Source organism: Cyanistes caeruleus, chromosome 2 (genome assembly GCF_971803275.1).
Source record: "Cyanistes caeruleus chromosome 2, bCyaCae1.hap1.1, whole genome shotgun sequence".
NCBI lineage: Eukaryota > Metazoa > Chordata > Aves > Passeriformes > Paridae > Cyanistes > Cyanistes caeruleus.
In genome coordinates this window covers 81,078,862-81,101,632 of record NC_141702.1, presented here as the reverse complement: position 1 = coordinate 81,101,632, position 22,771 = coordinate 81,078,862, and the positions used below count along the sequence as shown (strand labels likewise).

Sequence of the window (22,771 nt, the reverse complement as noted above, 5' to 3'; positions counted from 1 at the left end):
GGCTGTGAGCTACTGGAAGCAAAAGGAAACTCCAGGCTAGAGCAGATAGTGCAAATGAAGCACTTTGATTTACAGTAATTGTCCTGAGTGGAATTTCAACAGCACAGGCAGGACAGTGCAAAATGCTGTTTATTGAAATTTGTATGAGCTCTGAGTCACTGAACATTCTTCAGCTAGGCTAAAGTTATCAAACTTAGCAAGTCTGATACAAACATCCAGGATTTGAGCAAGGCCTTTATATACTCATAACAACACTTTCCCCGAGGAGCTATTCTAGCAGCTCATGAGGGCCAGAGTCAGCAGCTACAACAGGACGTAGATGTTATGGTGTAAATGTCATACCTATGGCATACTTCACAATTTCCCCTTTCTTCATTGGCATTTACACACTGCTTTTCTTACCATCCAAACAAAGATTAGCACCTGTCAAATAGGAAGGGGTTGTGAGGAAAGCGATGTGAAAGCCCTGGAGAAGTTGCTGCGAAGATGTTAAAGGTGGATGCCTGAGTGGAGTTACTGTCTTATCTTGTCACAGTTTCAGTGACTATCTTCCGTTCAAAGGCTGCTATGAACACACAATAATTTCAGTAAATATGCACAACATGTGATACTTGTATTTATTTTAAAACTAAGAGTTGTTTATATTTTGGGCATGGATTTGTCATGAAAACCCGAATAACTAGAACGGGATTTTATTAGGCTTTTTTAGGGATATATACTAAATATTTTGAATAAGTGTAGCATTAGTAGAAGAGCTGTAAGTGTGCTATGATGAATGATTTGGAAAATAATATAAGAAATCTAATGCTAGGCACAGTATTCAAGAATATGAAATTCTGCATTTGGGGTAGGGGAGGGAAGAGATAAGAGCGGTCCATCCTGGCCAAAACAATGTATTTTGCACTCTTCTTCAGCTTCAAACATGTGACTGACCCACCACCACAGACCTACAATCAGGAAAGACAAGTTTTCTGTGTGGAGGGGTTAAGAGCATAAGGAGTAGGACCCCTGTGAGACTGAAAGATAAAGCCTTTTTCTTCTGCCGCTGTATCCTTTAAATTTGTCTGCCATGCTCTTCTCACCAAAATTTCTGTTAACAATTTGAGAGGAAACAAATCTGTACTCCTCCTGTGGTCAAACATGCAGTTTGAAATATTTAGTTACTTTAATAAACTGCTCAAGTCAGTAGATAACCTTTCAAAGGGATCAGCTTTGTTAGAGAACATAATCAGCTCTTTTCTCAACAGAGTAAAGATGTATTGTCTTGGGTACCTATTATGCCCTCTTTACTCCGAGCCACGTTCAGTAAAAAAATGCAAAAATAAGTGTCTGAAAGGCAAATAGCAAATGTTAAAATGTTATAAAAAAAAGTGTGGGTTTTTTTTTTTTTTTTCTAAATCAAGGAAGCCCTGTTTGTACTCCATGTGTTTTTTGGAATTTCAGGCTTCCATGAATACTAAGAACATCATTAACTGTTTGAGAAATGGAATTGTACGTGAGGAGTCATCCATGCGGGCTTTGCAAAACCAAACATCTGACAAACAAGCACCTGCTGTAGTGAGGACAAGGTTTTAGTTCTAGGAATTTCATAAATATTTATTTTCTAGGAATATATGGTTGCATCTTTCCAGAATATTAATATTTGTGTTTTTTTCTACGTTCAAGTTGTTTTAGAGTCGGAAGAAGCAGGCATCGCAAGCCTGTCTGCTAAAACACACAGCTAAATTTAAACCGCACAGTTTTATTTAATATTGCTAAGAATATTTTAGCTGTTTTGGCGTGATAGCATTTAGAAGAAAATGTTCTTTCACTTTCTAAAGCTCAGACACATGGAAATCTACGCGATTGCTGGAGAAAGCTGTATTTTTAAGAGAAAGGGAGGCCTTTGAAGTGGCAGGTTGAAGGGGTTCCCTCGATCCCTGCCTGGAAGGGCGGTGGGGCGCAGTGGGGCCCCTACGAGGGGCTCGGGCACGTTTTCCGCCCCTTCAGCACAGCGGGAGCGCCGCCGGACACCCGGGATGTGAGGAGAGGGCCCGAGCAGGCCCGCGTCGCCATGGCGACAGCACGGCGCTGCGGCCATGGCGAAGAAGGAGGGGAAAGACAACGGTAAGGCCGGGGCCGGGGCCGGGGCCGGGGCCGGGGCCGGGGCCGGGGCCGGGGCCGGGGCCGGGGCCGGGGCCGGGGCCGGGGCTCCCCTCCCGGCGGAGTGTGCGGAGGTGGTGAGTCCCGCCCGCCTCAGCCCTCGGGCGGCGGGAGGGGCGGCGGCTGCGCGGGCAGCCTTGACCGAGGTTGGGGCGAGGGCGGCGCATGGACGCGCATCGGCGGGCGTAGACACACACACACACACACACACACACACACAGACACACACACACACACACGGACACACAGACACACACACACACAACCACACACACACACACACACATATATATATATATATATATATATACACACACACTCAACTGCATACACACATACATACATACATACATACACACACACACACGTGTGTATATATATACGTGTGAGTGCGTGTGTGCGCGTGTATTGAGGTCTTCGGCTTCCTCATGAGGGGAAGAGACGAGACAGACACTGGCATCTTTCCTCTGGTGACCGGTGACAGGCTCCAAGGGAATGGTCTGGAGTTGTGCCAGGGCAGGTTTAAGTTGGATATTAGGAAAATGTTCTTCACCCAGAGAGTTGCTGGTCACTGGAACAGGCTCCCCAGGGAAGTGGTCACAGCAGCAAGTCTGACAGAGTTCAAGAAGTGCTTGAACAACGCTCTCAGGCCCTTGGTGTGATGCTGTGCAGGACCAGGAGTTCGACTCGGTGATCTTTGTTCCTTCCTACTCAGCTCATTCTGTGATTTTAGATAATGTGCGTGCATACATATCTGTGCGTGCACGTGTGTGCATGGATGTGTATATGCATGTATGTGCATATATATAACAATATATATATGCATATATATATGCATATATATAACATGTATGTGCATGGATGTAAATACACACGTGTACATGAAAGCACACGTGTGTATTTACACAAACAGAAGTACAGCCCCTGACTTACCATCCCATTCAGGGTGGCCACACCACTGCCTCCACCTCAGGGCAGGGAGCTGCCCTGTAGTGCTCCCTGCCACAGGGGATGCCACCAGCTGTCTGTTAGTGCTGGCAGCCTTATGGTGGTGCTTCCACCACAACGCCGACTCCCTTGTCATGGCATGAGATGACTGCCAGGGCAGCTGGGGTGGCTGAACCTTTTTGGCCCCTTGCACTTGGTTCTGGATGCATTGGGCTCCTCTGACAGAAAAAAAGAAATCTGTGCTGCTGATAGCACCACGGCTTATTTTTAGATGCCACTGTGTTCTACTTAAGGGAGTGTTGCCAGAAATTCTATTTAATAGGCTAAAGGTAATTCCTTCTTCAAGAATATTCAAGTATCATTTCAAGGCAAACATATTTTCTGTAAAGCCCACAATATTGTGACTTTTAAAATCCGTCCTTTCTGTAACTAAACTTGAGTGTGTTGTAATAGTTTACAAAGTCTGAAATTGTAATTCAAATAATGTAATCAATGGATTTTTTTTTTTTAGGAAATAATGTATGCTGCAGGAAAGTCTTGTGTAAATGATTGCTGTGGATGGTGCTAAACGTGTAATTTGATTTTGGTAGAAGTATTTCTAGCTGCACTTTGCAACATAGATATCTTGAAGAAATGAATAAGACATGTAGCTTCCTCGAGGACTGCTCTTAAAGTTTTTGGGGTTTTTTTGTCTTTTATTTTAATATTGGCTTTAATTTTTGTTTAGTCTTGTTGAAGCCTATCTTTTGCATCTTTCTAGTGGTGCAAATGAAACTGAGCCACACTACTGGCAGAGGCAAATAAAAATGATAGGATAATAGCCTAGAAGTCTGCTGAACCATCTGAGATGAAAGTAGTATTGGGAAGCCTGTCTCCATATATTTTGGGTACCCATATGTATAATATCGAGATTCTGTGCCATTTTGTCAAGCCATGGCCATAAACTGTTGGAGAAGAAAGGTCATGAGTTTTTGATTGCTCGATTAAAGACTTTTGACACTTTTTTTTGTAGTTTCAAAATAAGAATACTTCGTAAGAAGTTTAATTACTGTATTACTAAAGACAGACTCTCTTGGGGTTTTTTTATGCTTCATGGTTTTTAACATCCTATAAAACACTGTTCCCAGTAGACCATCAGATGTCACCTTCTAGAGGAGAATTGTAGTGTCATCCTAAACGACCTTGACCCATAAACTCCATTCCTGGCCCAACCAGTGGATCATGGAAAGTGACATACTGGACTTCAGTTTCTTATCTGTAGAATGAGGATGATAGCTCGTGTCACAGGGACAGTAACTTCTGTCACTCACGAGAATCCCAGCCTGTTATTAGGCAAACCAATTGCTTATTGCCCTACAAAGCAGCCTCATTACTGTAAACACGGCTAAGGAGAGCTAACAGTCAGTGTCTCATTAACAAAAGCAATCCCTTAGGATTAAGTCACTTACACTACTTCAGAGTTGCTATTAGCCTTCCTGCTGATAGCAGTTAGAGGGTTAATTAGGATTCACTGATTCTGGATTCACGCATTGATTTTGCTTTCCTCCAGCAAGTACTCCACATCTGTGCAAGCTGCAGGTTTAACTTTATTATGCTTCAAAGTAATAGCATTAGTTGTACTGTCAAATAGTTAGTCCTTAGGGTACTCCTCTTGGTGCCTTGCAGAACCAGCTTTCATGGAAAGGTTTCCTTTAGGTCCTATTACTTCCTAGTTCTGTCTTCTTCGAAGCTGAAATGCCTGCTCAAATGTTTTACAGATATACACGAAGTACGCAAGGAAGAACAGTGAAAGGCCAAACCCTGCTACCTCTTGTACACACTACTTACATGAGTATTACCCTCTAGGTTATGCAAATGTTGTAAATAAAGCCGTCTGTGTGCGTGTTAATGGGACCATGCCCATACTATATGTAGCTACATGTTTTATGTCTAAATTTATATCCCTACATTTGTGCTTTCAACGAAGTTTAATATTTTTTCTTTACACCCATCTGATCATGCTAGAATATTTGTTTAATCTTTCATTTTTTGTCCCTATCTTGCCTCCTATCATTCTGTTTCTTTCCCCTTTTCTGCTACTTAATTTAGTCTGTCTGTTCTACCATTTGCTCTCAGATACTGTCTTTGTCATTTGACATAGCATGTCAGATTTTCTAAGTTTTAATACCTCTGATCTCAACACTGACGTTGCTAGGACATGAAAGCAAAATGTCAGACTGGTAGTGCCTCAAGTAGAAGTAGACTGAAGACAAATTATTCTCCATCTGGGATTTAACAAATCACATGAAAGTACATAAAGGAGAAAATGCTCAGTGTTCCTGTATCATTATGGAAATGTTATGTAATTGATCAGTATTAGAGTTTTTCAAAGACCATATTCTTTGTGTCAGATAGCGCATATTTAAAATGCAATTAATAAGTAATGAATTTTAATCCAAAGGGAAATTTATTAAATAGTCTGAGCTCCTACTTCACCCACTTACACCTGTATGGAGCCATATAACTGGTTATGAATAACAGGTGTCCCCAGAAAGTGGCTTGATTCTGCTGTGAAAATCTATGGAGAGTAACTTGTCGGCAATGATGGTTTTCTCTGGTAAATGATTAGTAGTTGTTCTGGGTAGCAGTTTGTAATCAGGCCTCACAGAACCTCTTTGCGCCACAGATGAAAACACCGTCACGTAGATTTTGGGAGTGAGTTTTCACTCCTATTTCAGTGCGTAAATACAGTAACAGTGTGTTCAGTCGTACAGATGTGTCTGCTCTTTGCCTGCAGTTTGCTGCCTGGGATGCTGGTGAAATCAGAGATACTGGAGGTAACATTTGAGGAGAATTAGTTGCACATTCACCTACTACCCTCTTTCAAAGAAGCAGAGTTATGTATCACCTGCATTGCTGAATCTTCTTGTGCCTAGGAGGAGGATCTAAACATTCCCTGTCCACACCACCTCACCTGGCTTTGCCTACCTTTTGTATTGCTGGAGATACTGAAAATGTGCTCTTACTTCTCATTCTGTTTTAATGGTTTGAGTCAAAGCTGAGAGAGCTGCCATGAGCACTGTAGGCAGTCATAACCATGAATTCTGCTTGGAGCACACTTAATGACATGGAAGTTTCAAACCTGACACAGAAAAGCACTTAAGCTTTGCACGACTTTGGGGAATCCCACTGAAAGGGATAACATGATGCACATGATGTTGAAGCACATGAATTCTTTTAAGAACTTTTTATACTAAGGATTTTAAAATGTATTTTTGAGAATTTCAGAAGTGAGCACCAGCATTTGAGAAGTACAAAAGCTCTGAATTAAACAGAATAAATGTTCAAGCTAAGCTAGTCCATCAGACAAATTGTCTCTAATTTAAAAAGTGTCAGTGTTTAATTTATGGGGAAAAAATACCAAATTAGTGTGAGCTGTTAAAAATAAATAGCTTTCATAGGGCTCAAGCAAGCAGTATTTCAGCTATAGAGGAAAATCTGAATATATGACATCACTTAGGAAATAAGTGTGCAGTTTTATCACAGTGGAATTTATAGATGAACACTTTGAATATTTTTATATCCTCTTGTTGACACTGATGTAAGAAATTACATGAGGAAAAAAGTTTATACTCTTTATTAGACTGTAATGCAGTTTAACATACACCCTGACATCAGTCTGATTTATGTTTTAATATTTGTTCTTATTTGAGAGCAAAACAAAAAATAAATTATGTCTATCTCCCATGACAGAGGTTGTAGATCTGATCCTGTTGGCCATACTCCCACAGCAGAAATTGATCTCAAATGGATGTAGAATAGGTAATTGCAGATTGACAGGTTCCTTGTTTCCATGGTGCATGAAATGGCAGAAATGTTTTATTTTGGCTCTACTTCTAACTGATTTATTGCATAAAAAATTGGATGGTGTGCAAAGAAAGGCTTAGAACTTTTTGCCTTTTCAACAATGCCAGCCAGTGAGCTCGAAAACTCCCACAAATTATCTTTCCAACAATAGTTAACATGTTATTAAGAATTTCCATGTCTACATACTAATTACTCTGAGATCTGATGGGTTGGGAGGTTTTTTCAGTTTAGCAGTACCTGGATTTTGTGTGAACAGATACTGCTTTGTTGCTATTGGCAATAAAATGTGTTGGGCAAAAGACTGTGGAAGGAAAATGATCTTTTGGATAACAGAAATATGACATGAACCTGTTGTCACAGCCAGTGTTTAGCCCCCAGCTGGGAGATGGCAATGCAGATGGGGGTGTTGGTCACACCATTGCTCTGCTTTGGCCAAATCCTGCCATGGGGTCCAGCTGTGCTTCTGTTTTCTGCCTTGAGATAATGGCTGAAGTGGGGGAAGAAGCTTAAAATAGCTTCTTTACATCCTGTGAAGTATCCTGAGGGAAGCAGCAGCTGTAGCAGTGATGTCCCAGCTCAGGCTGTGCCGAGTTTGGCCTTGTTCTCAACATGGCAGTGATGTGAGAAGTGAATGGGACAGTCAGTGACAGGGCTTGGAGTGCTGCAGAGGTGGCCAGAGAAGTGGAGCTTGCAGACACCCAGTGGGAAGGTAAAAGCTATTGTCACAGGGAGGGACTGGAGATCCCAAACCAACCTCAGGACTATGTGCTACCTGATGGATCTCAGCAACGTTTGTATAAATGGCCTTAAATTGTCAATGCCCATCTTTAAGAAAATAGAGACCCCCAACTTTTTAGAAATGTCTTTGCTGTTCATTGTTGCATAGGTGTGGGTAGGATGTGACAGCTTCATGAATATGAGATTGGAAGGGATTTTCTTGAGTCCAGCTTAGGGCTGTATGGAATCATAACCTTCAAAAGCTCTCCAAGCATCATCTTAAAAATTTTAAGGATTACTGTGTCACTGGTGTAAGCTCAGAGGAGGCTCTGGACCATTGTTGTTGATGGTCAGGAAAATTAGAAATTAATGATGAGGTTCATTTTTGAACAGCTTGTATACTTCTTTTCCAAGTTTGCTTGCTTTTTCCTTTAGCTTAGCCTGCCTGAAGTGAATGCCAGAAATGTCTTATTTTCCATTGATGTTAAATGTATATGTCAGTTGTCAGCTGAAATGTTGTTCCAATTCAGAATATTACTCTTAGGTAAACAAAAAGAAAATTGGAGGTTTGTATTCATTCATGGTGTGTAAAGAAACTGATTTAGCACTGTAAGCGATATGTTCAAGGCAACGCCTTAAAAACCAAGCAGCTGCAGCAGCAAACCCCTGTAATCGCTTGTCATTTTTTTCACTCTTAAGAGTCTTCCTTTGCTTGGGCAGAGTACTGCAGATAGAATTGCAACCCGTCTAGAAACTATTTTTTTAACCCATTTAAGACACTGAATTGAAGGGTTTCTGATATATTACATAATAACAGCCTGTATTAAGTCCTACATAAACCCTCATTCTGCCATTATGTTGTAGTTTGAAAAGAAGAACATTTACATACTGCTCTGTTCTAGCAGAGCAGTGGTGTGTGGTACTTCCTAATGTGGTACTTCATAATGTCTCATGTTTAAAACAAATTACTTCTCAGAGCGCTTATATCCAGTTGATTCTGGTGCCTGGTTCTAGAGTGCTTGAGCAATCAGTGTGTAGAGGCAGTTCAGGAGGAATATTCAATTTACAAGATGTTTGCTGCTGCCACAAGTGCAATTGTGTGTACATTGTCAGTGGCAAGTGACACAGTGCCCTGTTGGGACTGTCCCACATCCTCGGCAGAGTGAGCTGCTTTTGTGGGTCCTACAGCAGTGTGTGCATTGCTGCATTTTGGTGAAACTTGATGTGGTGCATATGTGGGTGTCAGAGCTGTCCTTTGCAGCTCTGCCATCTGCTTGCGGGGCCAGCACTGTGGAGAGTGCAGGAGAAATGGAGATGGATGACAGATGCCTTCTATGACGGCACAGCACAGCAGCAGGCCTGCGCTCTGCCAGTATCACAGCCTATTTTAGCTGTTCTTCTTCAGCTGCAGCTGGAGATACAGCAAGACTCAGCATCACCAGGAGAGCTATATATCCTCACAGGGCAGGTTGCTGTTGGGGGTGAAAGGGGATATAAACATGGGCTAGACACAGCTGTTCCATTATATCCCAGATGTGGCTGAGATGAGGCATGTAGAACAAATTGCAATGAGATTACTGTTTTTGCCAGCTCTGAGCTGCCACAAGGGTGCTGGCTGGTGCAACTGCCAGAGTTGTGATTTCAGGGATGTGCAAGACATTCCTAATGGAGATTTATGCTGAGTTTATTTCTGCCTTGTGAAGAGGGACACTGCATGCAGCTGGTATTGACTTTAAAAAGTATCACTGTTACTCTTTGCAGGCTAGCTAATGTCAAGTGTTGGCATTTCTCTCACTTCACTGAAGGAAGGATAACATCATGAAGTATAAGATAATCATTCCGTATTACCTATGAATCACAGGTGTGCAGAAAGCAACCCAGATCTTTGCATAGATTGGACTTCCTTGCTTTCTTTAGATTACTGGAGGCACATCTCCACATCATCTGCTCCGCATCTCTTCAAGAGAAGATTTTTTGTATTAAAAGGAAACTATTTCCCCCATAATTCTGCAAGTTAGTGTGACAAAACATGTTGTTTTGCTGCCCTCAGTGTTAGCTGCATGCAATAGCAAGTGTTTGGCAACTTGTCTGCGGACACCAGGTAGCAGGAGAGCTTTGCTGTTAGAGCTGGTCCTGTGCAAATGACTCCAGGCTTTGTGAAGTTAGATGTACCTGCTAGCTGACTAGCTGCAAAATGATGCTGTGCTTTGCTGGCTGAAATTCAGGTCATAATTGAGACCAGTTAGGTCCAGTTTGGATACATGATTCTTCTGAAGAGTCCTTATTAAGTGCTGCTTCCAAAGTAATAAGCTGCAACAGTTGTGAGGCCTGTGAAGTAAGCAGTTGTGGCTGTGGCTGACTGCTTGGGCAGATAGGCAGGACCACGTCCTGAGAGCTGCAATGGAACATTTCATGCTATGCCTCTGTTGTTGCTTTTAAAATGCTACAGCTACTTGTGGCATAAAATATTTGATATCTTATCAAATGAAAATGTGTGCCACTGTAATCCAGGAGTCAATAGCCTTTTTTGTCCTGTAATACCACGGTAATTTTCTCATCCCAGGGTCTCGAGGACCCTTCCTTCTTAGAAGTGCAAAAAGGCTAAATGGACTTGAGGAAAAAAAATCTGTTTCAACATTTGACCAAATACTAGGGTGAAAAAAGAAGAAACTGTCTTTTCTGCAAGGACTCTGCAACAACAAATGCAAAAAGCGTGGGCAAGCAGACTTGTGTGAAATCTGGGAAGACAGAAACCCCCAGGGCCAGGGTAGGTGCTGTTGTATTATGAAAGATGCTCAGGAGGACTGCCAAGTGTTTCTGCTGTAAGTAATGATGACCTCAGATTCATTCAAGCTCTAAGAGATTATCCCTAATTTTTATCTGAGGTTTGAGCATACAGAGAAGCCGCTATACACATTCCTTCTATTTCCCAGTGTTATGTATTCTCCAAAGGATATAGGCAATAAGATGTATGCTACAATTCACATATAGTTCTCAAGTTATAGTCATGCAGCATGACCCTGCACTATTTACAACAGGGGTTAGGTGACAGTGGGTCAGGACACAAGGGATAAGGTGATTAAGAAGATCAGGTCAGAGCATTAGCTCTCACTGTTGAGTATCTCAGAGCTCAGAAAGGTTTTGTAATCATGGTGATAAAAGTCCTTGAGCTGTAGCTACAGGGAAAGGTGCAAGACTGAGCTATGAAGTCACACAGCAAGGTGCTTTTCACTGGGCACGAGCTGTGGTACCTCCAGCAAGGGATCATGTGGGATGACAGGAGGAGCTCAGGTCTGTGGCACCATGGAGCAGGAGTAGAGCAACAGTAAGTTGGAGCTGGAGAAGGGCTGGGTATTTGCTTGTGCACTTCCTTTCTACTTAAAGGAGGTAATCACAATAATCTCCCTGCCTAGTGTCATCCTGGCTGGTCAAAACAGAAAGCAGAAAACCTGCCTGTGCTGCTGCTTGTGTGGGAATCCAACTTGCATTGCATTTTCTGGTGGAAGAGTTTCTGCCCACTGTCACTGGCAAGGTAGTGGATGATGACCTCCACTGGAACATTCTCCTATGTAGATGTAAAAGGAATGCTCTAGAATGCCTTAAAAATCAATTCATTAGAAAATGTGTCAGAATGTCGTGCAGTTTTAACTGCCAATGGACCAATTTTTTTTTTTTTTTTTTTTTTTTTTTTTGTGGACAAGCTGGTAGGTCCAGAACACTTAATCAGCAGGAGAATCTGGAGCTGTAGCCAAGTTCTTGCCCCAGCCTACACACTTCCAAGATCTAGGCTAGCCCATCTTAGCTAGCTGCTGCTATGGGCCACTGCCTGGGCTTGTGGCAGCTCAGGAATCCCTGCCAGAGTCTGTGTCATCCTAATTGCTTTGACCTGGAACATGATGTACGCTGCATCCCAGAAGCATGGTCACACCAATAAGCCAGCCACCGCACCTCCATTTCTCCTCTTCAGCAGGTGTGGATCAAATCACAAATTCATTCTGTGAAGTGCAAGTAGGAAGGACTCCTTCCATATCACCCTAGCAAACAAACAAAAACCAAATCAAACCAAACCCTAAAAAAAAAAAAAGTAACCAAAACAAACAAACAAAAAGTAATTAAAAAAAAAAAAAAAAAAAGGAGAAATCACTCATCCATCAAACCTCAGTGCTTCAGCTTTGAGAAGACTGAATTCCATCTTAGTATAGGCAGCTAGTATTCCGTGATCATTTCCCAGGATTACAGGCTTCTCTACTCATGCTTATGAAGAATAGTGGTTCAGTATGAATAGATCTACGTGCAAATATAGCATATGTACACAGATTGCATACAATAAAACATCAGGGCATATTTTGCTGAGCTTTTCCTGGGATACATGAGGTGCATGGTGGTGCATCACTCAGACTAGCTGCCTACAGGGGAATGATTTTTCCCTGTAGTGTTCTGTCAGTATGTCCCAGGACTGTGTAGATTGAGCTTGCCCTCACCAATGCTACAAGGTGCTCAGGAAGTCTTTGAACAGCAGGAAGAAAGGATTTTCTTCTCCTTGCCTGTAGGGCAGGCACTTGAAGAGAGCTGGAGATGCATAAAATAATGGTCTGTTGGTCATCTCTAATAGACAGTTTTGTTTTGGAGCAAGCATCTCTTGAGGAATTTTCAGAGGTAGCAAGGGTATCCCTCATATTTCATCCTTCTCCATTCTCATAGGCAAATGCATTACCTATAGAAAGCCCAGGCAGTGGTTGTATTTCTGCTGGGGCTTCATGCTGGCATACTTTGCCATCTGCATCCCCTGGCTTCAAGAAACACAGAATTAAGAAATACAGGCTGTGGACAGAGGAAGCAAACAGCATCCTGGTCAGGATGTGGGAGTCAAGTTTAATAGAGCAGCTGTTCAAGGTGTTATATCATGATAACTCAGGGCAGGCAGGGATGAGTTATCAGGGACTGAGGATACAAAGTGATCTCTGCTCTGATCTCTGCTGTGCATCCAGTTTGCCCAGCACAGACCAGGGAAAATAATGGTATCTTGCAGGAGCAGACAGAAGTGACATCATTCAAGTGGCCTTGATAACCAACAAGAATGAGTACCACAAGGGAAAGAAATATTTTTCCTGCTGATGAAGAATCATGTCTGATCCAGAAGGGAGGGAAGCAGACAGGATTTCTATGACTCCATCACCTTTGTGAGAGATAACTGGAACAAGAACTTTGTCAATGGTGGATATTCCCTTTCAAGTCAATGACATTTTAATATGAATATGAATACTGTGTTCAGAGGTAGTGTGAACTATGCGTTTAAACACCTTTGGAAATTCTGTGATGGAAGACACTGACTATTTATGGCTTCTTTCCCTGCTTAATGGGGCATTCTTCATGTCTTGTTTTGTTCCATGTTACAGTGTCAAGTAGTTTAAGAATTTTTTAAGCAACTAGAAGCTTAACTGCTTATCAAGACAGCAACAGTTTCTACACTTTGTTTCTCAGCAGTTGAATGCTAATTGCCCCATTAATTTTGTTAGTTTTAGTTCCCACATGTATTAAAACATCTGAATCTGTGGTAGATTAGAGTGCCACAGCATTTAAAATGACTGAACAGTAAAAACCCAGGATAATATTCAGTATATCTTTCATTATGTGCGTTTCATTAGGTAAAAAGTTACTGGTAACTTGTAACTTTAGTAGTGGCTGCCAACTGATTAGCACAAACTAGAAGTATTTTGCAAATTGATGTATTACTACATTTTTCAGCTTTGAGGTTGAAATGCACAGTTGCTGTATCATTTTTTATAAGTCTTTAATGAATTTGTCTACTTCTAAAGGAAGTAAACAAGATATTTCCATTGTGCTTGAACTCTTAGTTTTTTTATTGCTATTGAAATTCTATAAAATAATTTCATTTTTGTAACCAAAACTGGAGTCAGGATAGTCCTTTCTTTTTACATCACTATTTTCCCCATCACTATTTCACCACTGACAGCCTGTATTTTAATATCAGACATCAAATTATTTACCCTATATTTCTAAAAGTCTATTTGCTGTTGGAGGGGATTTTTAAATGGTTGTTCACACTAGATGCCATGGGGCTGTGCAAAATTCATTCTGATTGCTCCACACTGAAGGCTCTGTTCTGTCTATCTATTTAAAAATGTAGTTCCTTTATTTTTTTTATCTGTTTTATAGTTTTCTATAAGGAGTTACTGTGGTGGAAACAACCAGGTAACTTTTCAGCTCTCACTTGCACTGCCATTAGGAGAAGAGGTGTGACAGGAGCATAAAGTGATGCTCTTGGTCCAAGGTTGCTCACAGTCACAATGATGAGTGCAGGATTTTGGTTTTGTTGATTCACACCGGTGATGGGCTTTGCTTCTCATCTGGGTACCACATGGTTTATGCTGTGACAAACATAAGCAATAGGGAGCAATGACCTGGCTAATTCTCAATAACTGTGAAAAACATGAAAGAAAAAGCTTTTGCTGTTCTTGAGATTTCATTTTTTCTCCTTTAGGAAAGCTTGAAAGTGACCTCTACCTAAACCAGTTAAGCTTGGTGGGTTTTTTTTTCCACATAGACTAAAATTCAGATTGCCTGAGTATAATCTGTGATAACATGGAATCCTTCTTATGTAGGAGAGAAAGCATTATCCCTCTCCTGAGTCTGCAGGCCACAGCTTGCATCCCCAAGCTGGAGAAGATGTTACAGCCAGTGAAGACATCAGCTTGATCAATTCTTGGGAACTGATGTATATGAAATTTCACAAAGCTGTGTATTTTATCTCTTCATATGATCTGAATGTATAAACTCAGGTGACACATTTCCCATTGGTGTCATCAATACTTTGCATGAATCTATTTTCTTTAAATTGCCATTCAGGAATAGGTTTACCCCTTTTTTGGAGGAATCAAGCTCCATAAACCTCTTGTTTTTCTTCAAAATCTTCTTGATTCTTGCATTTTAGAATGCAGACTCTTCAATGATAACATATCTTAATTATTTAATTATGTATCACAAGACACAATGAAATATCATTATATGTTCTGCAAGCTTACAACTTAATCCTGTTCCTTTCTTTTCTGATACCTAATACATTAATATCATACATGCTACTGCAGGTACAGAGTAGAGAAGACAATATTTCTCTTACCTTGTTATTTTTAGAGCATGGCATACAATTGCTGGTTCAGCATATTAGGCTGACTGTACGTTTAGCATCCTCTGAGAAGGAATTGAGGAGGTCACTAGGAAAAAATTTAACACATGCCTTTTCCTTTACAGAGCAGAAGGATCTTGCCAGTAAGTCAGGTTCAAGTGGCCTCAGGATGGTTTTCTCCATGTTCCAGTTCCTCAGTGATTTCCTTAAAATAGCATTAATTTAATGCTGTAAGGTTTTCTTCTCTGGGGTGGGACACAATTTCTGAGTTATTTTTATGTCATCTAAGCTCCCCACACTTCATATGAATACAATCCAAATGTTTGTGGCAGAATGCTGATATCATCATCAAGAATTCATATTATGAGACCACCCTGGGTTTCCCTTTTTATTCTGGAAACACAGTGCCTTGATAAAACTGATGAGCTTATTTGAAAATGTTTGAGAATTCATCTCTACAGGTGATGCTGAGTATTGTGACAGCTTTTGAATATCTTGACCTAGGTGATGGTCCAGTTAGAATTTGGTTAAAAGCCTGATTAGATATCATAAGAGTTCACTGATAACCTCCTTGGAGTTTGCATTGTGAAGTCCCTTACTGTTTTTTTTTCTTAATATTTGAGCAAATATGCATTGTACCTTTCTTCTCTTTAGAATTACTGTCAGTTTTGGAGTTTTTTTGTTTGTTTGTTTTAATTTTTTTTTTTTTTTCCAAATTCTTATGCCCCAATTTCCATTTGTGGTTTTGGGAAGGACTCTGGGAGAGGTCATGTGGAACAGTGTCTGCAAACATCAAAGGCAAATCTCTTTTGGTTTTTAGTTCGTCTCTTTCATCCTAAAAGCATGCCAAGAGTGGTCACAGGAGCCTTATGGAAGTGTTGCAGTAGAGTGGAGAGGGTGGTTAAGAACAATAAGTTGGATCTGTGAGCAGAAATAGAATGCTGACAGAAGTTGAGTGCAGATTGCACTCACAAATCAAATCACAGTTGATTTAAAGATGCACATTTTTTTATGTGGCTGCCTGCACAGTCACATCCTCTCTCGTGTCCATTATCTTCTTAAAAACATTCCTTTTTCTTCGTGGCAGTCTTTGTATGTCATTCCCAGTTCAGCTGACAGGACCAAGGTTGCTGCCTACTGTTTTGGTTGAAATAACAGCTAATGGAAAAGAGATGGAATGGTGCTGGAGTATAAAGCCACTGGTAAGATGTTGTACTTCAAGCTGATAAGCCCTAATTACTGGATGGGAAAATCTACAGAAGAGCTGTTGATAACAGCACTTTAAATAAAACTGGAATAACAACATGTAAATGACTCTGAAGTCACTATAACTGAGTTGGGATTACCTGGTTGTGTCCCTCATCCCTTCAGATTGACATATTCCCACATGAGAAAAGGTTCCTGTTAGCAGAGACCTCAGGGGTTTCTTCTTACCTCCCTGTAGTCATAACATAGTACCATGGAAAGAGGATGGAGTAATTAATAATTAATAAGATAACCACATGCATATAGGAGCTTGAATATAAAATTTATAATATTTATTTAAACACATCTAAATTAATATTTATAAAGAACAATGTTTCAGGTGTGTGAGCAGTAATACTAATTAATAAAATCAAGTCCACTGGCACTTCTAAAGATCAACTCTTAATATTGCTCTTTTAAGTAGCATAAAAAGAATTTAAAATATTTCATAGTGTTAATAGGTTCATCAGGATATATTGGGACAATCTTTTCCCATGAGCAACAGACAGATGCTGCTCCCCAGCATTTTAGGTGATTGTTTAATGCTGGACTACTTCTTATGATAACTCATTTTTTCTCTTTAGTGAAAGAAGGGGTTGGCTTTTTGAACCATCAGAGCAACTGGCCCCAAGGAATGAAAGAAAGCAAGCTCACGCATTAAGTGAATGGTAGAATCTAGCAAATTGTATCAACTAGAAATCCCTTTTAAAAATTCTCATTACTCAAAAGTCTGACAGAGCCACATCTAGCTAATGGTTTCTGTTCCCTACAAAGGCTGAAAGTGTGGTCTTTGAAGAAGAAATGTCACAACTGAAGCAGGTGTTCTGCTTAAGGGCTGACTTCAAATGGGCCTCAGAGTACTGGGGAACAGTCTGGACAAGCTGAAGAGGAGCATTTCATTCTGAAAGAACCATCAGAATTGACTTGGGAGTCCCAGCTCTCTGTCAGTCTTACTTAACTGACAGTATCAAGAGCTTTTATCTGGTTCACACTAAACAAAGTGGGAAAATAGCACAGGATAGTATAGGAAAGAAAACTTGATAGTGAATACATTTTCAGTTAATGTATCTGGGAAATAGATTTTAAGACACTTTTTCTTACTATTGCATATGTGGTAGGAAAATAAATTAGGATGGAACAACATTGACAAATATCTCAAGCATTTTAACAACATAAAAATGGAAATAATACATCATACTTACAGGACTTCTTTGTGGGAATAAATAGATGTAGCTATTGAAATCCTTTTGGCATGGTATGTTTCAATGTTTATTTATTTAAACCATTAAAAGAAGTGAGATAATTCTATCCTTGACACTGTATATTGTTTTTCTAGTCAGTAGAATAAGTGTGTGAAATCTTATTCTGTCAGAGTGTAGGTATTTCTGTCCTGAAAAACTGCTAGAACATTGTCCACAGGGCAACATGAAACTTTCATTGATCTACCCGTGGTGGAGAGTCTCCCTGTACAGAATGATTTCACTATATTAGAGCATCACATCCACTGAATTAACTGTGTGTCTGATCTCGATGCCCTTCTTGAGGGCATACCCATTTCTTATCCTAGAGTTGGAATCCGCGTTCTTTTCCCTCACAAAAAGAGGTTTAGAGTGCATTGTAGAATTTTTCAGATAAACAGCTTTGCCATCCTGAGCTATGTTGAACATCTTTGGCTTTCCTTCCTGGAGGGAAGACAACAAATTTAGCCAACAGCTTTTTATTAGGTGGGTTTTTTTTTTTGGTGTTTACTCATCTCACAGAGAGTCTTTAAGAGGACAACAGTATATTATGTTTTCTCCCAGGGATATGGCTCTTAGTCACTACTTCCTCTCAGTTCTTGGAAGAGATGTAGATTGTCTGGTACCTAGGCTAAATCAAGTTCATCTCATTTCAGGACCTTTCTTTATCAGGCCTCTTCAAAAGGTAAGAATAATGTATACTGTCTTTATGGAAAAATGCTTGGAAAGGCTGGATGCCTACAGAGTTCCAGCACTTAAAATCTCGCCCTGCCTTCTCTTGGCTAATTTTTATTCCTACAGAAGTCTCATACATCATGCCAAGAATATACAGCTATAAATATTCCTTCAACATTTCTCTATTGCAAGTTGTAGTGTACAATTGAAGTGCCTGATGTCAAGAACTAAACTCCAAGTCTGCATGGGAGACAAGATCCAAGACTCTATGAAATAACCAGAAAAAAAAACCCCCATCAAATTTAGTACTTTCAGAGTCTTTAGGGACTTTTCTACAAGAAATCAGGTCCACTTAGATTTAACTATGTGGGTTTTTAAAAAATAATTAAATGTGGATTTTACTGGCACATAGGCAGAAAAAAGGTAGACATTATTGTGAGACTGTGAAAAGAATACAGTTTGTCCTGTGCCTGGGGACTGCACAAGGCTCCTCTTCCTCAGTGAGCTCCAGTCACCCATCCATCACACACATACCTGCCCATGCTTCCACTGGGGGAATAAAGTAAGGGAGAGCAATACAGGATATGTCTCTACCTATCTGCTCTTTGTGTATCCTCTGGGGATTTCAGATGGAAAGCAGCAGGCAGCTGTAGCTTTATGAGGTGATGAACCTCTCTTCTAACTTGCAGAAGAGGTTTCTGATATCTCGATCAATCCACTGCTATACTGAAGTGCTTGTAGCCTGTGATGGGCTGGCCTTGGCCAGCTGCCAGACACCCACACAGCCTCTCTCTGCCCTCCTCAACTGCACAGGGGGAGAAACCACAGTAATATGCTCATGGGTCGAGATAAAGAGAGGGAGATCACAAAGCCAATGTATTATTCAGGCATGTTCAGTTCTGATACTCTTTGTCAGCAAAATGGCATTTCTGTCATGAGGGCAAGAAAGCAAATGAAAAAAATGATTGCATACTACAGCCCCAGGGGTTCCCAAACTATTTGGATTATAGAAAACTAGATATGAATTTGTTATGCCTCTAGAAAACAGATCTGGTTGCTTAATGTTGGCCTGAGCCGCTCAACAGCACTTAACACCACATCAGCCAAAGAAGGAAATATATTGTCTGCTAGAGGAGAGCTTTGTTTTACTTACTATAATTGAAAATACAGAAGACAAGTATGAAAATGAGAAAACAAGTGTCCCTTGTACCAACCTCAATTTGTGTGTCATTCAGATTTTCTCTGTGGCATCTCTGTGGAGGCTTGGGGGCTAGCTTAAAAAATGCTGCTTCCTGGGAGCTGGTTTGCAAAACAGAGTTTGGGGCTGTATTTAGCCACTGGCACCAAGAAGTCAACTCCATTTTGTCACTTTGCTTTCTATATTCTGTCATTTGGAGTCAAACTAATAAATGGCGTACCAGTTCACTGTTTTTTTTACCCTGGCTTTCTTGCCAGGGAGTTTTCCTTTTGAGATGGACCCTTTCCCCTCCTTATACTTTTTCTTCAGAATTTATTTCTTGGTTCTTAGCTTGCCCCAAGAATGCAATTTCTGGCTTGTATGAGATATATCTGTGATAACTTGTGGTTCTTCTTTCCCCATTCTTTGAGATTGAGATATAAAAAGAAAATGCAGCAAATTACTCCTTCTCCTTTGCTGAGATTGTCTTCCTTTCTAAGCTCTTACTATGAATTATTTACCATAAGCCATATTCTCTGTGCACAGATCTTACACATCTTATCTCTTTATCCCTGGTTCTCAGCTTTTCATACACTATGAATAACTGAATGGACATGAGAGCACTTATGTTTCCCTGGATGCAGGAGCCTGGATGAAGTGACTCAGCCCCATCTCAGGGCAAGCATGGGCCAGTGTTTGCCTGGCTCCTTCCACTGGCAGAGTAGCATCCAGGAAGGGCTCAGGCTTGTGGTCCAGTGCGAGCTGTGGCACACTCCGGGCAGGGTCCACACCTGGGCAGCTGTGTGTTCATGCAGATGAGGCACACCATTGCCTTCAGACTTGCTGTAGCTGCAGAGCCATAGCAAGGCAATATTACTATTATAAATGTCAGATCCTGCATTTAGAGTGGGGGTTTTTCATAACTTCTGCTTTTTCAAAGTGTCTTTTCTGTCTGCCCTTTATCAGTTTTGGTGCTTCTGCTGTCGTAAGTCTCAGATTGGAAATATATTAGTTGTAACAGTTTAGTGAATCATTATTTTTCTTATGTTTCTTTTTGCAGATGGCCTAGTCGCTGAAATTGAGAAAAAGATTACAGAAGCTTTTGAGGTGTTTGACCGTGAATCCAATAAAACTGTGGATGTCAGGTTTGTAAATATAATCACAAAAATATTATGGAATCTCAATAGAGATAATCAGCTCCCTAAACTGGCATCTGCTTTACCAGAAAATGTCATAGAAACAGTTCTTTTGGCCCTGTTTGGACAATTATGTTTGTAGTGCATTGACCTTGAATGGATGCCAGATGCCCATGGAAGCCACTCCATCACTCCTTTCTTCGGTGGAATGTGGGAGAAGAAATCTAACAAAAGGCTCATGGATCAAGATAAGGGCAGGGAAAGATCACTTACGAGTTACCATCATGGGCAAAACTGACTCGACTTTGGGAAAATTAATTTATTACCAATCAAATCAGAGAAGGTATAATGAGAACTAAAACCAAATCTTAAAAACAACTTCCTTTCAGCCTCCTTCCTTATTTCTGAGCTAAACTTCATTCCCGATTCTTTATCTTGTCCCTGCCAGCAGCGCAGGGAGATGGGGAATAAGGGTTACAATCAGTTAATCACAGGTAGTCACTGCCACTCCTTCCTGCTCAGGAGAAGGACTCGTTACACTCTTCCCCTGTTCCAGCATGGGGTCTCTCCCATGGGACAGACCTCCATGAATTTCTTCCCATGGGCTGCAGTTCATCTGTTTCAGCCTGGGTCCCTTCCATGGGACACAGTCCTTCAGGAACAGGCTGTTTCAATGTGGGTCCCTTGCAGGGCCACAAGTTCTACCAAAAACCTGCTCCAGTGTGGTCTCCTTTCTCCATTCACAGGTTCTGCCTCCCTAAACTGGCATCTACTTTACCAGAAAATGTAATTGAACCAGTCAAGTTGGTTAAGTGTGTCTTTGCTCATTTAATAGACATTTTGCATTGTTCAGTGTTTGAGGACTGAAATTTACTTGAGAGAGGGATGCTGGGACTGGGGGAGTAAAGGGACAAGAGGGAGCTGGAAATAGCAAGAGGTCTAAGGCCACAGTTATGGCTAGAAAATAAATCCTTGCTCTTGTAGCTCATTTGGCACTACAGGTCCTGGATCCTGTATGAAATCCCTGACTTTCAGGATGTTCCAGCACATCATGGGGTGTCCCTGCCAGTTTGTGTCAGTTGCCTGCACTCAGTGGCAATGCATCCTTCCTCTGGAGTAATGTGGGTGGTGGATACTGCTCTGGCAGTGAGGTGTTTTCAGAAGACTTGGAAGAAATTTGCCTATTATTTGGTTATGAATAGACATAATGGTAACAATACGAATGTAAAAATCAATGTAAAAATGATCATACTTGATAGCACCAGGTGGTATTTAGCCCAGTACTCTCAGCTGAGCTACCAAGTAGTTTCCTGGGGGAGATATACAAGGAATTGAATAAATACACAGAAATATTCTTGTTGGTTTTTTACATCTGCTACATTATGATCTGAGGGGCCCCTGGTTAATTTTTTTTATTTGTGTTATGATAAATAGCAAACAATAGTTGTATATTAATCTTCTCATGAATGAATTCATACCTGGTTGTCACATTCATCTTCTATCCATAGTAATTTAAGGTTGAAGAGTCTGGATGTGTTTAATCACTTTGGAGATGCTATTCTATAGTTCTGGCCATTCTTTTTTGTTCCTCTTTTTGTTCAGATTTCTCCTTTTTGAAGTGGATTGACCAGAACTGGGGAAATGGTGCACTGATGGGAGTTTGGAGGGAGAGCTGCATGCACTGTACCTTTAGCATGCAATGTTATGGTGATGCCTTAAGCTTTAGCTTTCGTATTAGTATTTATTATTAGTATATGATTAGTAATATTAAGTATATTTCATTATTAGCATGTAATCTTCACATAAAGTGTTAGCAAGTTCTCTTCACAGTTTAGTTAGACAAAACAATCCTTTTCCAGCCCAAGAACCAACGGTATGTTGCAGCTTCAGGCCCAAAAGTATAAACAGCAGTGAATTGAGGAGAGCAAACTGGGAGGATGGCCTCATAACCTGAAGCTGTAATTGGAGAATTAACCCCAATATGTAAATGGGCCAAAACTTATAAAAGTGTGAAAACTTTTGGACTGGATGTCGATCTTGGGTAGAGCCTTGGTTAGGTTCTTGCACTGTCCAAGGTGTATCCTTTGAAGGCCTTTTAATAAATACCTCCTTTTTTCCTTTAACACTGCCTAGCCTCTGTTTTGGGTAGCCTCTCAAGGCATCAATGGAAAAACAGACAAAATACATGTCTGGGCAAGGAGGTAGAAGTTCAGTGGAAGATAAAATAATTTAGACTGATCAGGGCATAACTGGCTACAAGATACAGAGCTAAAGGATGTCAAATGGAAAAATTCCTAGGTGCTTTTAATTCTGATATTTTTAAAGTTTGAATATTTGACAGTGCTACTTAATTTTAGCATAAACCTTCATACCCATCTGACTTATAAAATGCATAAACCACGTGTTTAGGTCTCTGAGGTTATGAGGTTATAAGTTGTTGTCATGAAAGTTTAATGGAATACTTTTTCATATTTACAATTACTATTTTTGGAAGAACATCCTT

At 40.6% G+C, this 22,771-nt stretch overlaps 1 protein-coding gene across 3 annotated transcripts in view; it reads left to right on the top strand.

Moving 5' to 3' along the window:
• The first annotated feature begins 1,995 nt into the window (after nt 1-1,995).
• Nucleotides 1,996-22,771, top strand: part of DRC8 (dynein regulatory complex subunit 8) — a 31,010-nt gene continuing 10,234 nt past the window's right edge. The window contains exons 1-4 of one of the 3 annotated variants that reach the window (XM_086878176.1): nt 9,042-9,121; nt 11,355-11,623; nt 12,683-15,999; nt 20,193-20,277. In XM_086878176.1, coding sequence (XP_086734302.1) covers nt 15,975-15,999; nt 20,193-20,277 — 110 coding nt within the window. In that variant the 5' untranslated portion in view covers nt 9,042-9,121; nt 11,355-11,623; nt 12,683-15,974. Of the gene's footprint in view, nt 2,107-9,041; nt 9,122-11,354; nt 11,624-12,682; nt 16,000-20,192; nt 20,278-22,771 lie in introns of those variants that run through there. The other 2 variants (XM_086878175.1, XM_086878174.1) reach the window with 2 other exon arrangements.